At 39.0% G+C, this 12,704-nt stretch overlaps 2 protein-coding genes across 9 annotated transcripts in view; both read left to right on the forward strand.

The window, feature by feature from the left end:
- LOC130556580 (R3H domain-containing protein 2) overlaps window positions 1-1,219 on the forward strand; it is a 35,663-nt gene extending 34,444 nt beyond the window's left edge. For 7 of the 8 annotated variants that reach the window (XM_057337710.1, XM_057337711.1, XM_057337715.1 and 4 more), the window contains one exon: window positions 25-1,219. In XM_057337710.1, coding sequence (XP_057193693.1) covers window positions 25-350 — 326 coding nt within the window. In that variant the 3' untranslated portion in view covers window positions 351-1,219. The remainder of the gene's footprint in view (window positions 1-24) is intronic. The other variant, XM_057337716.1, reaches the window with a different exon arrangement.
- A 2,288-nt stretch (window positions 1,220-3,507) lies between these two features.
- On the forward strand, window positions 3,508-8,765 carry LOC130556614 (SH3 and cysteine-rich domain-containing protein 3-like). Its single transcript, XM_057337797.1, has 12 exons — window positions 3,508-3,524; window positions 5,390-5,468; window positions 5,580-5,736; window positions 5,823-5,920; window positions 6,153-6,234; window positions 7,044-7,141; window positions 7,218-7,281; window positions 7,376-7,419; window positions 7,658-7,761; window positions 7,861-7,912; window positions 8,145-8,282; window positions 8,402-8,765. Exons 1-12 carry the CDS (start codon window positions 3,508-3,510, stop codon window positions 8,498-8,500), a joined length of 1,032 nt encoding a protein of 343 aa, XP_057193780.1. The 3' UTR covers window positions 8,501-8,765.
- The last annotated feature ends 3,939 nt before the right edge of the window (window positions 8,766-12,704 follow it).

Genomic DNA, 12,704 nt, shown 5'->3' on the forward strand with positions numbered 1-12,704 from the left:
CATCTCTTCTGTGTCTCCTTGCAGTGGTGAGTCGCGTGTTGGAGGTGACCGACCTCCCTGAAGGAATTTCACGTCCGGAGGCGGAAAAGCTCTTCAACCAGCTTTTCCTCTGTGGTGCCAAGATACAGTGGCTTAAAGATCCGCAGTGTTCCCGGGGTCCCGGAGGAGGGAGAGGTGATAACAACGACCCCGCGCACCTCTACACCGTAGTGGCCGTGTTCCCCAACACCATGGCCGCCCAGAGCGCCTCCTTCAAACTCAACAACAGCGGCGGGAGTTTCTTCAAACTGCGCGCCACGAAAAAGAACTATGACCTGCGCGGCGTGCTGGAGAGAGCGAGCTCGCAGTGAGTCCGGAGAGAGAGCGGGAGATGAAGATGTCAAAGGGATGAGATCGTACTGATGTTCTTTATGGATTTTTTAAATTATTTTATATCATTACCAGAAGAGCACACATAGCACAGAGACGTGTGGCGTCACACGCGTTAAAGAGACAGTTTACTCAAAAAGGATTTCATCGTTTAATTGTCGGATCAAATCTTGGACGGCTTTCTTCAGTGGAACACGTTTTGTTTGTAAAATATTTTGGCCTGTTTTTAAAAAAAATAATGAAAGTAAATGGGAACTCTGATTATGTGGAAAAGAACGGCATGAATTTTCAGAACGTCTCTGAAGAAAGCCGTTCATCTCTCCCAAACATGAGATTTGTTTTTGGGTTAACTGTTTCTTTAATATTCGCACCGAGACGACAACCCACTCCACTTCCAGCTCAGAGCTTCATCTAGATCTCCGTCTGTCTCTCTACCTCTGGCTCTCTCTCTCCTCATAACCTCTCTTACGCCTGCTCAACTTCTCTTTCTTCCTCCTTCACTTTCTTTCTATCATTTCTTGCTTTCTGTTTAGCCTTAACGCTGTTGTGGACTTCTGTATTGCGCTCTTTACCCCCTCTTCGCTCAGACGAAAGCTTCTTTTCTCGGTTCAGTATATTTATATAAGTGATGTAAGGTTTATAAGGAATAATCTATATATTCAGTGATTATTTTCCCGTGGATAAGTTGACCCCCCACCTCTTCTCGTTGTGTTTGCGTTTTTCGTTGAGCTGTGCAGAAAGTATCGAGGTATTTAAAAAGTGCACAATGATTGCGAATGTCTACTGTAAATTCCATTTAATCTGTTATTTTTTGTTTGTTTTTAAAAATATAAAAGATTACTGAAAGATATCCAGAGAGTCTGCTGTTTGGACTTGTGTTGTGTGCGAGATGATGTGCTTTTGTACAATGTTGTTCTAGTGTGCAAAATGTGTGTTATTCATGTTTTCTGGATGTTGTGCGTGTCTTCTCCTTAGAAGTGTTGTGCTAAATTGCTCCGAGCATAAATGTGTAAAGGAAAAATGTGTGAAGGGAAAAAACTGTTGAATATAATTCAGTCTTTCTAAAATATTGCATAATTGGCAATACAGTAACTTTGTAACTTTTACGAGTAACTTCGTAACTCGTACATTTTTTACGAGGTGGCTTTTTCGTATTAATTTGTATGTTGTGAACAGTGTTGGGCAAGTTACTCTGGAAAAGTAATTAATTACTAGTTACTAACTGCATATTCAATAGTGTAATTAGATTACTGTACAAATGACTCTCCAAAAAGTATTTAATTACTTATTACTAATTACTTTCTATATCCTATATCAACCTTGATTAGAATTGATTCAAGGACGGACATGAAACGACTCTTTTAATTCATTATAATAAATAACTACAGAAATTATTCTTATTAACTGAGCAAAGTATACAAATGTGAGAAGGATACATTAAACCATGCATTTTAAAGTTAGACTCATAATTTTGATGTCATTTCCACTATTGAATATATTACACTGTATTTAGTTCAATTACATCAGAAGTAACTAATTAAATTACAGAAAAATAAGATTAATCCCTTACTTTACTTTTTCCAAGGGAAAAGTAATTAAATTACAGTAACTAATTACTTAGTTACTAGTTACACCCAATTCACTGGTTGTGAATCGTACGATTACTAGAAGTAATACTGAAGCCCCACCCCTAACCCAAACGTCACTAGTGCGAAACCAAATCGTACAAAAATGTACGAATGAGATCGTACAAATTCATACGAATTAGCAAAAGATCGTAAAATTGTTTGGTTTTGCCGTGAGGTTGTGTTGAAAGAACACTAGGTTTGGGACACGTGGAGATGCTGTTCGACCTTCACATCTGAGTCAAATGCCTCATAAACTGGTGCTGATGGTCTTTCAGGAATGTCTGATTATCTTGCGTCGATTCCACCCTCAATGTGTCACGCTGAAATACAACGTGTTACAGTGTTTTTTGAGATGAAAATTAAAAACCCATTACACTTTTTTTATAAAGTGACATGCTCTGAACATTATGACACGTTACTGTAGTTTATGAGGTTTGAGGTCCAGAGAGAGTTCAAACGGTCATCTGTACGGCTCTGACAGGTGCAACTGCCCGAAATTCCCTCAAATCCACACACGACTGCTGATGGACTCCATCAGCTGCTGCCGGCTGTCCCCCGGTGACCACCCAACACTGGCGGGTCTTCTAAACTGGATCTCTTCCATTCTAACCAGCATGACTTGGTGGTTTGATTTGAAGAGGAGTTCAAGCTTCCAGTAAAGATCTCAAACAGAACATCAGTGTTCTCACAGGTAAGAGCCATCAGGTGAACTCGTAAAGCTTCTGGATCCATTTACAGGTATGAATTCATCTTTAAAGAGTCTTCAGCTGTTTCTCAGACACGTGCTTCACTTGAAATGAAGACGGATACTTTGAAAGAATTCATTGTTGTGCTGTTGTTGTTTTGGTATTTGGAAATGTGTGTTCAAAATGATCAGACAAAACCTGTTGCTTCAAACGCAATTCATCTGCTGTGTCTTGATTCTAATTTTATGAATATGATGTAATCAAACAGCTGATGCCTTACTTTGAGTTTGACCTTCATTAACGTGTATCTTTCACTTGTACTTTAAGAAACACAAATTAGTAAATAAATACGCTAAATGCAATGTTGTATTATTTAGGACAAACATTTCTAATAACTTTGCAACAAGGTTAATGCATTAGCAATATATTTTTTCAGCATTCATTAATCTTTGTTAATGTACAAATACAATCGTTCATTGTTTTATTTACAGTGCACTCCCTAATGTAACATGTGCAACTTTTGACTTTAAAAAAGTGAGAGTAATTGTTGGAATTAACATGTAGAAAGTTAAAGAAATGCCGTAGAAGTTTTGTTTATTGTTAGTTTTTGTTAAATAATGTAGTGATGTTGACAAATGGAACCTTATTGTAAAAAGTGACCTATAATTGTTTATTAAAAAAATAAACTGGTAATATTCATAGGCACAAACGAAGAATGCAGAATATTAACAATACATACATAGTTGATGTCGAGCACTATCAGATGAATGTGTGTTGTTGTCTTCTCTGCTAGTGAGCAGTACTGCAGGTGTCCACTGTCAGTCATGGACCAGTTTGATTCGTGAGTGTTACAGTCATTCATAAAACTGCTCAGTAAAACAGGCTTCTCATACTTTTCCATGGTTGGATTTTCCACATGCATTTCAGGGTCTCGCAGGGGTTATTATCATCAATTATTTTTTTAATTAATACAATATACAACATTACATGTACATATTAATACAGTTTACAACAAACATGTTCATTGTGAAGAACGCATATAATACATAGCCTATTTATATTAATGCATTACATATTAACATGTACATCCAAGAACAAAAAGCCAGAGTTGAATGTTCATTATTCAAATATTAGATTTTCATAAAAATATAAGTCTTCATTTCTTTTACGGGTTATTCTCATCACGTGACATTTATTCTTAACCAGCGTGACGTCATGACCTGCTGCTTGCGCGATTCATTTACTGACAAATGGTACTTAATAATAGCGAAATGAGCTCTGAACCCGTGACAGCCCATTGAACCACATTACAATCTGAAGACGTTTGGGGATATTTGGACTGCTTACCAAAACATGCTCACATTTCACTGTAACAGACCGTTAAATCATATTGCGTCAAGAAATTAAAGCACGTTTTTAGACCATTAAAGCTTTCTTGCATTGTAATGTTCATGACATTAAAACACATTTCCCTCGTAGCCTCGATGGACCTTTTTCACAAGACAATGATGGCGAGTTTAACGGTCATCAGCGGTGTAAATCCTCCAAAGTTTTTTATATTTTCTTTCAAGTCCCCGTGAACCAGAAGTTGCGATCGTTTTTACTTCCGTATTTTGACGCAATTCCGAGTGAAATGGAATTTTAGAACGAGAACAAATAATGGGCGTGGCTTTCGTCTTTCTCTGCGATTTGACTTGATTTATAAAACAGTTGCATTTTGAAATGGAACTGGCAGCAGACTGACAGTTGAAGAGGAGGAGTTAACGGATGCTCCACCTAAGCCGTCTAACATACGTCATTGAAGATGGATAGTCATTACAGGGCGGAAGTGCATTTTCACATTCTAACTGAAGATTATGAGGGCATACAAATTTTAAAAATAAAATGACCCACATTGATAAACTATTTACAATAAACGCTGCAATATTTCCTGAAAAAATAGGCATTGTAATTTTTTATTTCACTGGGACTTAAAAAATATGTACATGTATGTTTATAACACTATAATTTGTATTATATTACCTTTGCGGCAAATTACAAAAAAATGTTAGTTAACTCTAATGCGTAGGTGTTTCTTATGGAAGTCACAGTAAATTTGACATTATCTCTTTTGACTGCCGTTATCAGACTCTATCTTTTTATTTTTATTTTGTTGAAAGTAGTGAAAACTGTGGAACCCTTTTGCTATTTGAGCCAATGAGAATGCAAAAAATGTTTTTTGTGGTAATCTCCCATTCACCGAAGTTTACCTCAACTATTACAACTTAGTTCCGCTGCTGAGAAACCCGGAAACGTGAAAAAGGTTAATCTTATACTAAAAATGTTGGTGTTTAAATATCTTTACACAGGTTTGATCTTAAAATCGGTAATGTCTTTAGCTAAAATGACTTCAATTAAAAATTATTCACCTCAGCTCAACGTTTTCTAGTGACTAATTTTTTTAGTTTTTAGAACTTTAACTGAGCCAACTGGAAATTTAGATGCAACAAGTTACAAGAAATTGTTTCTAAACGAAAGAAGTGAAGAGGTCTGAAGTTTTTAGTGTACTTTTGTCAAATTCACACATGCCAAAAAAAATGTGGAATCAATTCATGGACAAAAAACCCCCTCGTCTATAACTGTGGGAGCTCTGTGATCTGTTTGTGTTCAGGTCCAGACACATTCTGTTTATTAACACTGTTAGCTCTGTCTTTATGTGTTTTACAGTAAGGATGACAAAGACTCGCTGGATATTCACGACAATCCTCCTGCACCAGACAATGTGCTCAGAGAAGAAGACCACACAGTAGGTTCTGACATCATCCATACCTTACAGTAATGTAATCTGTTCTGTTCTGTAATGAATTTAATGAATCTGTAATTCTGAGTTACAGATACTGTGTGTGTGTGTGTTCAGGTGTATTTTATCTATGATGAAGAGGTTGAAGAGGAGGAAAAGGAGGAGCCGCCTCCCCCAGAACCGGTTCAGCCCGTAAACGACAGACCGCACAAGTTTAAAGATCACTACTGCAAGGAACCCAAATTCTGCGATGTGTGCGCGAGGATGATCGTGCGTAAGTTCACAGGTCATGTGAGGCCGAGCTCATGCGTGATGTGTTTGTGAAGGTGTAAACGTTTCTTTGTCTCTCTGTGTCTTCAGTCAATAATAAATTCGCTCTGCGCTGTAAGAACTGTAAGAGCAGCATCCATCATCAGTGTGTGAGTTACGTGCAGTTCCAGCGCTGCTTTGGCAAAATAGTGAGTGACGAACATTAAACATCTCTGACACAATTGTGTTTTTGTCGTAAACAAATCGTAAACATTCCAACAGCGGTGTGTATTTTATTTCATCTTTATCCGATATACATTTTTAGGCAGTTTGGCATCTTGTTATTTTGCTGTATGGATTAAGCAGCTTTTTTTGCTGTGTAGCGTAGAAACTCATTAAAACTCTCAATGCGTGAACGTCATCAGCTCTCTTTCTCTTCAGCCTCCAGGTTTTAGGCGAGCGTACAGTTCTCCTCTCTACAGCAGTCAACAGAACTCCACAATTAAAGAGCTGCTTCCATTCTGTGAGTCACACATATGCAAACTTTACTGCTGCATCTGCAAAAAACATTCAGTCAAACTCTAACAAGACCACCATGAGTCATACATCTGCTACTCATCTCTCTCCATTCACTCTTTAAAGGTCCAGTGTGTAGTTTTTTAGAGGATCTATTGACAGAAATGCAATATAATCAGAAGTTACTCTGGAAAGTAATGAATTACTAGTTACTAATTACATATTAAATTGTGTAATTAGACTGTACAAATTACTCTCTCCAAAAAGTATTTAATTACTTATTACTTTCTATATCCTATATCAACCTTGATTAGTTAAGTGATTCAAGGATAGACACGAAACGACTTCTTCGGGAAAGAAGTGAAAACGTGACGACATCTTAGTCCCGTGTCAGTCGCTATAGTGCTTGAAAAGAGAGCAGTGGAAGGAGCCATTGGTTGCAATTCACAACCTCACCACTAGATGCCGCTAAATTTCATTCACTGGACGTTTACATTTATGCATTTTGCAGACGCTTTTATCCAAAGCGACTTACATTGCATTGTATTGTACATTTGTTTCTGACTATGTGCAATCCCCTGGGATCCAACCCATGACCTTGGCATTGCTAGTGCCATGCTCTTACCACTGAGCTACAGGAAAGCTGTCCATGAATATATGTAGAATGAGCCAGTAAACATACAAAAGTGCTATCTCAACATTCAACTTCACAAGTTTTTGCATCGGCGCTGTGAGTTTTAATTTCACAGTGCAAATATTTATTTACCCAATTCAAATCTACAAGCTCTCGTGTATTGTTTTTGCGTTCGTGTGTAGCTCAGTCGAATCGCACTGATCCCGTGTACGAGACGCTGCGTGTCGGTGTCATCATGGCCAACAAGGAGCGGAAGAAGAACTCTGAAGACAAGAAACACGTGAGCAGGAGAGCCAATCAGGTTCATGAGTAACTGATGATGTCACACTCTGAGCTCTGTGTTCTTTCTTCTCCAGATGATGATGATGATGGAGGAAGAGGAGTCTCAGCCTAAAGCAGAAGGGGGCGCTGGAGAGCGAGGTCAGATTACAAACATTCATAATCCCTTAACTGCTGGAAAACTCATGTTCAGAATACTTTTCTTTTGACATGTTTGTTGTTTTCCTGTCCGTAGCAAATCCAGAAGTGGAGAAAAAAGACAAAGCAGCAGATGACAGGGTTAGAGAGTAGAGATGCTTTGTGTATCATTTTAGTGACGCTGTATCTCCCTCATGAAACAAAAATGCATGGAAAAATAATGTAATGTATTAAATAATACATTTCTATATTTAGAAATTAAGGAATTTTTGAAAATGAATTGCATTCCTTGTGTAACAATATGTATGACTTAATATGTTGACAGTTATGAAAATATATGGATAAGGGCTGTCGACTTTATGGTTTGCGTTTCTTTCAGAACAAAAAGCATCAACCGGGCAAACTGGGCGTCTTCTCTCAATCTCATTATTATCTCGCCCTGTATCGCTTCAAAGCCATAGAGAAAGATGACCTAGATGCGCAGTGAGTGTTTACTAGCACAAATACATCTATCACACACAATGTTGTCCTGTTTAAACTCCTTTGTTGTCTTCGGCTGTCTTTATATCTGTGTGTCATCAGGCCAGGTGATCGTATAACGGTACTCGATGATTCCAATGAGGAGTGGTGGAGAGTAAGTCAAAACACATGTCTAGACACTTAAAAAGTCTGAATGTCATTGAATTTGATACTAAAAGATGATTAATGGGAAAATGATGATTGGTTGGGAAGCGTGTAGAAAAGAATGAAAGTTGCCCAAAATCTGTATTAAAAATTGTATCGAGATGAATCTTCTATAGTGTGAACCTGGCAAGATATTCTCCGTATGAATAGTACATTGAATGCTGATTAAATCTGTATTTCAGGGCAAGGTTGGCGACAAATCCGGCTTCGTACCTGCCAACTACATCATCCGTGTGCGCTCGGGAGAGACTGTGTACAAGGTCACGAGATCCTTCGTCGGAAACCGAGAAATGGGTCAGATAACGCTGAAAAAAGACCAGGTACACACACACACACACACACACGCACGCACGCACACACACACACGCACGCACGCACGCACACACACACACACACACACACACACAATATTCAGTGTGATTTCTCTTGTTTTGTGCAGATTGTCGTGAAGAAGGGAGAAGAGGTGAACGGATATTTAAAGGTCAGCACTGGACGCAAGCTCGGCTTCTTCCCTGCTGACATCTTACAGGAGATCTGAATCTGTTTGTGCTTTTCTGGCTGTACTTTGATTTCCGAATCGTCCCCAGAGATGAATCTGACACGAGCTCCCTGTGGACACGATGATTCATAATACATTTGTCATGATTAGAATCAGCTTTGTGTAAAACCTCGAGATCTTGTGATGCGTCTTCATTTAGATGATTGTGTTTGTGTGTGTCCTGTTCAGTTATTCATCAAGTGTGAAAACGTGTGGTGCAAACACACTGTCCAGTGAAATTCATGATGTCAAAAACGCTGTTGAATTCATAACAGACAGAAACAAATACAGTCAAAACAAGTAACAACTGTGTGTGTGTTTCATGTCATTTTAAAGGGATACTTTACTACCAAATCAAAACTTCCCCATGTTTTACTCCCCCTCGCATCGGCATCCTAACTGAATATGGTTTTCTTCTTGAAGAATAATGCAGTTGGAGTTATAATACCACGTATCATTTTACTTCCAAGCGGCAGAATGGGAGTGAACGGGTGTTGACTTTTTGAAGCTCCAAAAAGTGCATCCATCAATCACAGAACTGCTCGACACGGCTCCGCGGTCTTAACACAGGTCTTCTGAAGCCAATCCATGCGTTTGTTTAAGTGCTTTTACCGTTGATGTCTAGCTTCCGTCATCTCTCGAATGCACGTGAACCAACCGGCAGATGACGCAGGCATGTCGTAAGTTCCGGTGACGAATGCTGCATTTTTCGTTGTGTTCCAATAGGAAAGCGTTTACTCTGGCGGGAGCTTTCGTCGCCGTCATTGCTGGAAAATATCATGCCTTTCTGTCTCTGTCTGTCTGTCTGTTTCTCATCCATGTCTTTCTCACTCTCTTCCTCTCCTGTTTGTCTGTCTCCCCAAGTATGTGTGTCTGTCTCTCTCCCCTGTCTTTGTTTCTACCTGTCTGTCTCGCTGTCTTTGCTTCTGTATATCTGTCTGTCTCTCTCTCGTCCTGTCTCTCTTCCTTTGTCTGTCTATCTTTCTCCCCATATATCTCTCACTGTCTGTCTCCCTTTCTGTCTGTCTCTGTCCACTTGCTTTTCCGTTTGTCTCATTCTGTCTTTCTTTCCCAGTTGTCTCTCTGTTTCTCTCTCAAGATTCAAAGAAGCTTTATTGGCATGATTAAACAAATTTTTACATTGCCAAAGCACAGGAAAATCAAATATAAACATGCACAAATACAGATGAAGTTTCTCTCTCCCTGTCTGTCTGTGCCCTCCCTGTCTCTGTCTCCTTGTCTGTCTGCGTTTCTCTCCCCTCTCTGTCTGTCTGTCTGTCTGTCTGTCTGCTGTCACTGTGATGTGGATGTGGTTTATAAGTATGTGCGACACGCTGTAGCTGTCATTGCGGTGGCTGATGCCGGTACAGGTACCCGCTAAGCTTCAGCGGTCACATGATCAGCCAACAGCAGCCCCCGTCAGACACGGGTCACTTCCTGTTGACGGCAGACGTCTCAGCTCTCTGGACAGGGGTGGTGTGACACGGATCAGACGTGTCACAGTTCACTTCAGACCTCTGTCATCATCAGACTGCTCATGAAGTCAGAGAGAAGAGAAACAAAAGTGAGACAAAACGAATCTGTTCATCAGCTCAATATTTGTGTGTATTAAAAACAACAAACTATACATCAGAATGTGGAAACGTTGACGTTTTTTTTAATTATCTGTACCACAGGAGATACGGGCCGCTTTATAAGTGTCACACTTATACGAGTATGTTTCATTTTAAACATTTGTCAAGAATTTACTCTGTGAATCAAACCAACCAGATGAATTAGACCATTACAACATTTCCATTTCCATATTAGACTATGGAGTAAATAAATTATATTTCAACTCAATTGTGCTCTATTACAAACGGACACAGTTTGCCAGACAACCAGCAGGTGTCACTAAAGCTCCTTATTTCAGGCACTAATCTCTCGCTCTCTCTCTCTCTCTCTCTCTCTCTCTCTCTCTCTGTCTCTCCCTCAGCATCAATACATTAATGCTGGCTTTTGTTTGAAATCTGACCGTAACATATCCCATCATGCAGTGGAGAGACACGTGTTTACATGAAACATGTACTTGATCAGTTTTCTAAAATCTTAAACAAAATGGAATAGCTGGCTACATTGTGAAAGTTATTGCTATTCATAGAAAGGTATTTTGCATCCCCTCCCGTTGCTGTTGCTGTTATATTTGAGTTGCTGTTATATTGAGTCCAGTCCTACAGGCAGTTCTTTGATGAGTTTCACCTTCTTTTGGTGGTAAAATACAGTGTGTAATGTGTAGAGTCATTTATAAGTCATTAGTACTCATCCTTTCTAAGGAGAGTAAATACATTCATATGCTTTTAAAGCGTTTTTATAACGTTCTTCTGTTTGTTCGAGCAGTCATTCGTATTTCTTTGGCTCATCCAGTGGGAGTTAAAACATTGTTTTTGCTGTCCAGTTTGGTGCCATTAGAAACATCCTCATAAGATTATGAAATGCCTCTTGCAGTCCAAAATGCACCAGAACAACGTTCTTAATGCCATGTAAAATGCAACGTTACTGTAAAATATCTCTTACAGGTCGACTACTGTTACGGTTTGAAGAGAGCTGCTTTTGTTAAAGTCCCAGTGAAATAAAATATGGCAATTCTTATTTTTTCATGAAATATTGCAGCGTTTATAGTAAATAGCTTATCATTTTCTTTTTTGAATTCATGTACCCTCATAATCTTCAGTTAAAATCTGAAAATGCACTTCCGCCCTGAAATGATTATCCATCCCCTTCAACTGTCATTAAGTTGCCAGTTTCATGTCAAAATGCAACAGCTGTTTTATACATCCAATCAATTCGCTGTGAAAAACGCAAGCCACGCCCACTAATTTCCTCCTTTGAAATTCCTTTTCACTCGGAAATGTGTCAGAATACGGAAGTAAAAACGATCGCAACTTCCAGTTCACAGGGATGTTAAAGCCACAATATGAAATAATTTTGTTATGAAATATCTAAAAATCACTTGCACAGTGTGATATATTTCATACAGTTGTGTACTTACATTATCCCAAATGTTCCCAAGGATGTGCTCCTATTTAAAATAATGGCCCGTCCCTCGTCTCCCTTGTATTTGTCGCATATCAGTGACTTAATATCCGGTGCTCCGCACAACCCTCCGTTTCCGGTTATAGAAACTACGGCAACACGCAAATGCTGAAATGGTTATACAGCATCTGGGACGCAGCATCTGTTGTTCTGTTATTATGGATCACGATTACTCTTTTGCTAGTAAAGGAAACCCCAAAAAAGTGTAAACGTAGGCCAAATGAGGCAAGCAGGCTTATGGACAAACGAAGAAATAAAACAAGATTTAATATCGGTGTGGCGTTTTCTAAATGGAGAGAGTTTCGCGACAAACTCTCGCATGTGTTTTAATAGACAGGTAAGCATTTATTTTTTGTACACGAAATACTCATGCACAGATTATTTGAATAGTTATGAATGCAGTTACCCTGTGAAATACAGTATATGTCGCACAAAAATATGTAGCCAGTAACGTTACTTGTAAATGCTGTGGGTTCGTTCCAATTTACTTTTTAAACAACGGCTGTGTGACTGTTTTAAACACGTAAAACTGTGTAGCATTACGCTACCAAATCAATTGACAAAGTCCAATATCAGTCGCGGGCTAACGTAGCATTACATTCCACGTTTCTTGCAAGCTAATTCATTTCTATGACATAAAATAAAATTCATTCATTACCTCGTCCGTGAACATGATGGGCGATCTCCATACGCCTCTGGATGGTGAAAACGACATGTCCCATAATTCCACTCTCCTACATAACGTCATTTAGCTTCTCATTTTGTTGTTGTTTCGAAAGTGCGCCATCTAGCGGTCCAAATATTCCATATTGTGGCTTTAAGTTATGTTTTTAAACTGTCGGGATGTTAGCAGGTACTGATGTTAGTTATATCACCACCACTTACACTAATATGAGCTATATGTGAGTTTTATATACAGAACAGTCAAAACAGACTCCGGCTACTGCTCTTAAAGGGTTAAACACATTTTCCTCTTTCAGGCGGCGTATTTATTGACTCAAAACCCCATATTTCATCTTATTTGTGTAACACAAATTTACCCCAGTGCATGATGGGTAACATTTTTTATAGCAATCTGCCTCCTGATTGCATTCAGGGCTTCATCTGTCCTCTGATGCTCCAAATCACATTA

Source organism: Triplophysa rosa, linkage group LG7 (assembly GCF_024868665.1).
Source record: "Triplophysa rosa linkage group LG7, Trosa_1v2, whole genome shotgun sequence".
NCBI classification, from domain to species: Eukaryota; Metazoa; Chordata; class Actinopteri; order Cypriniformes; family Nemacheilidae; genus Triplophysa; species Triplophysa rosa.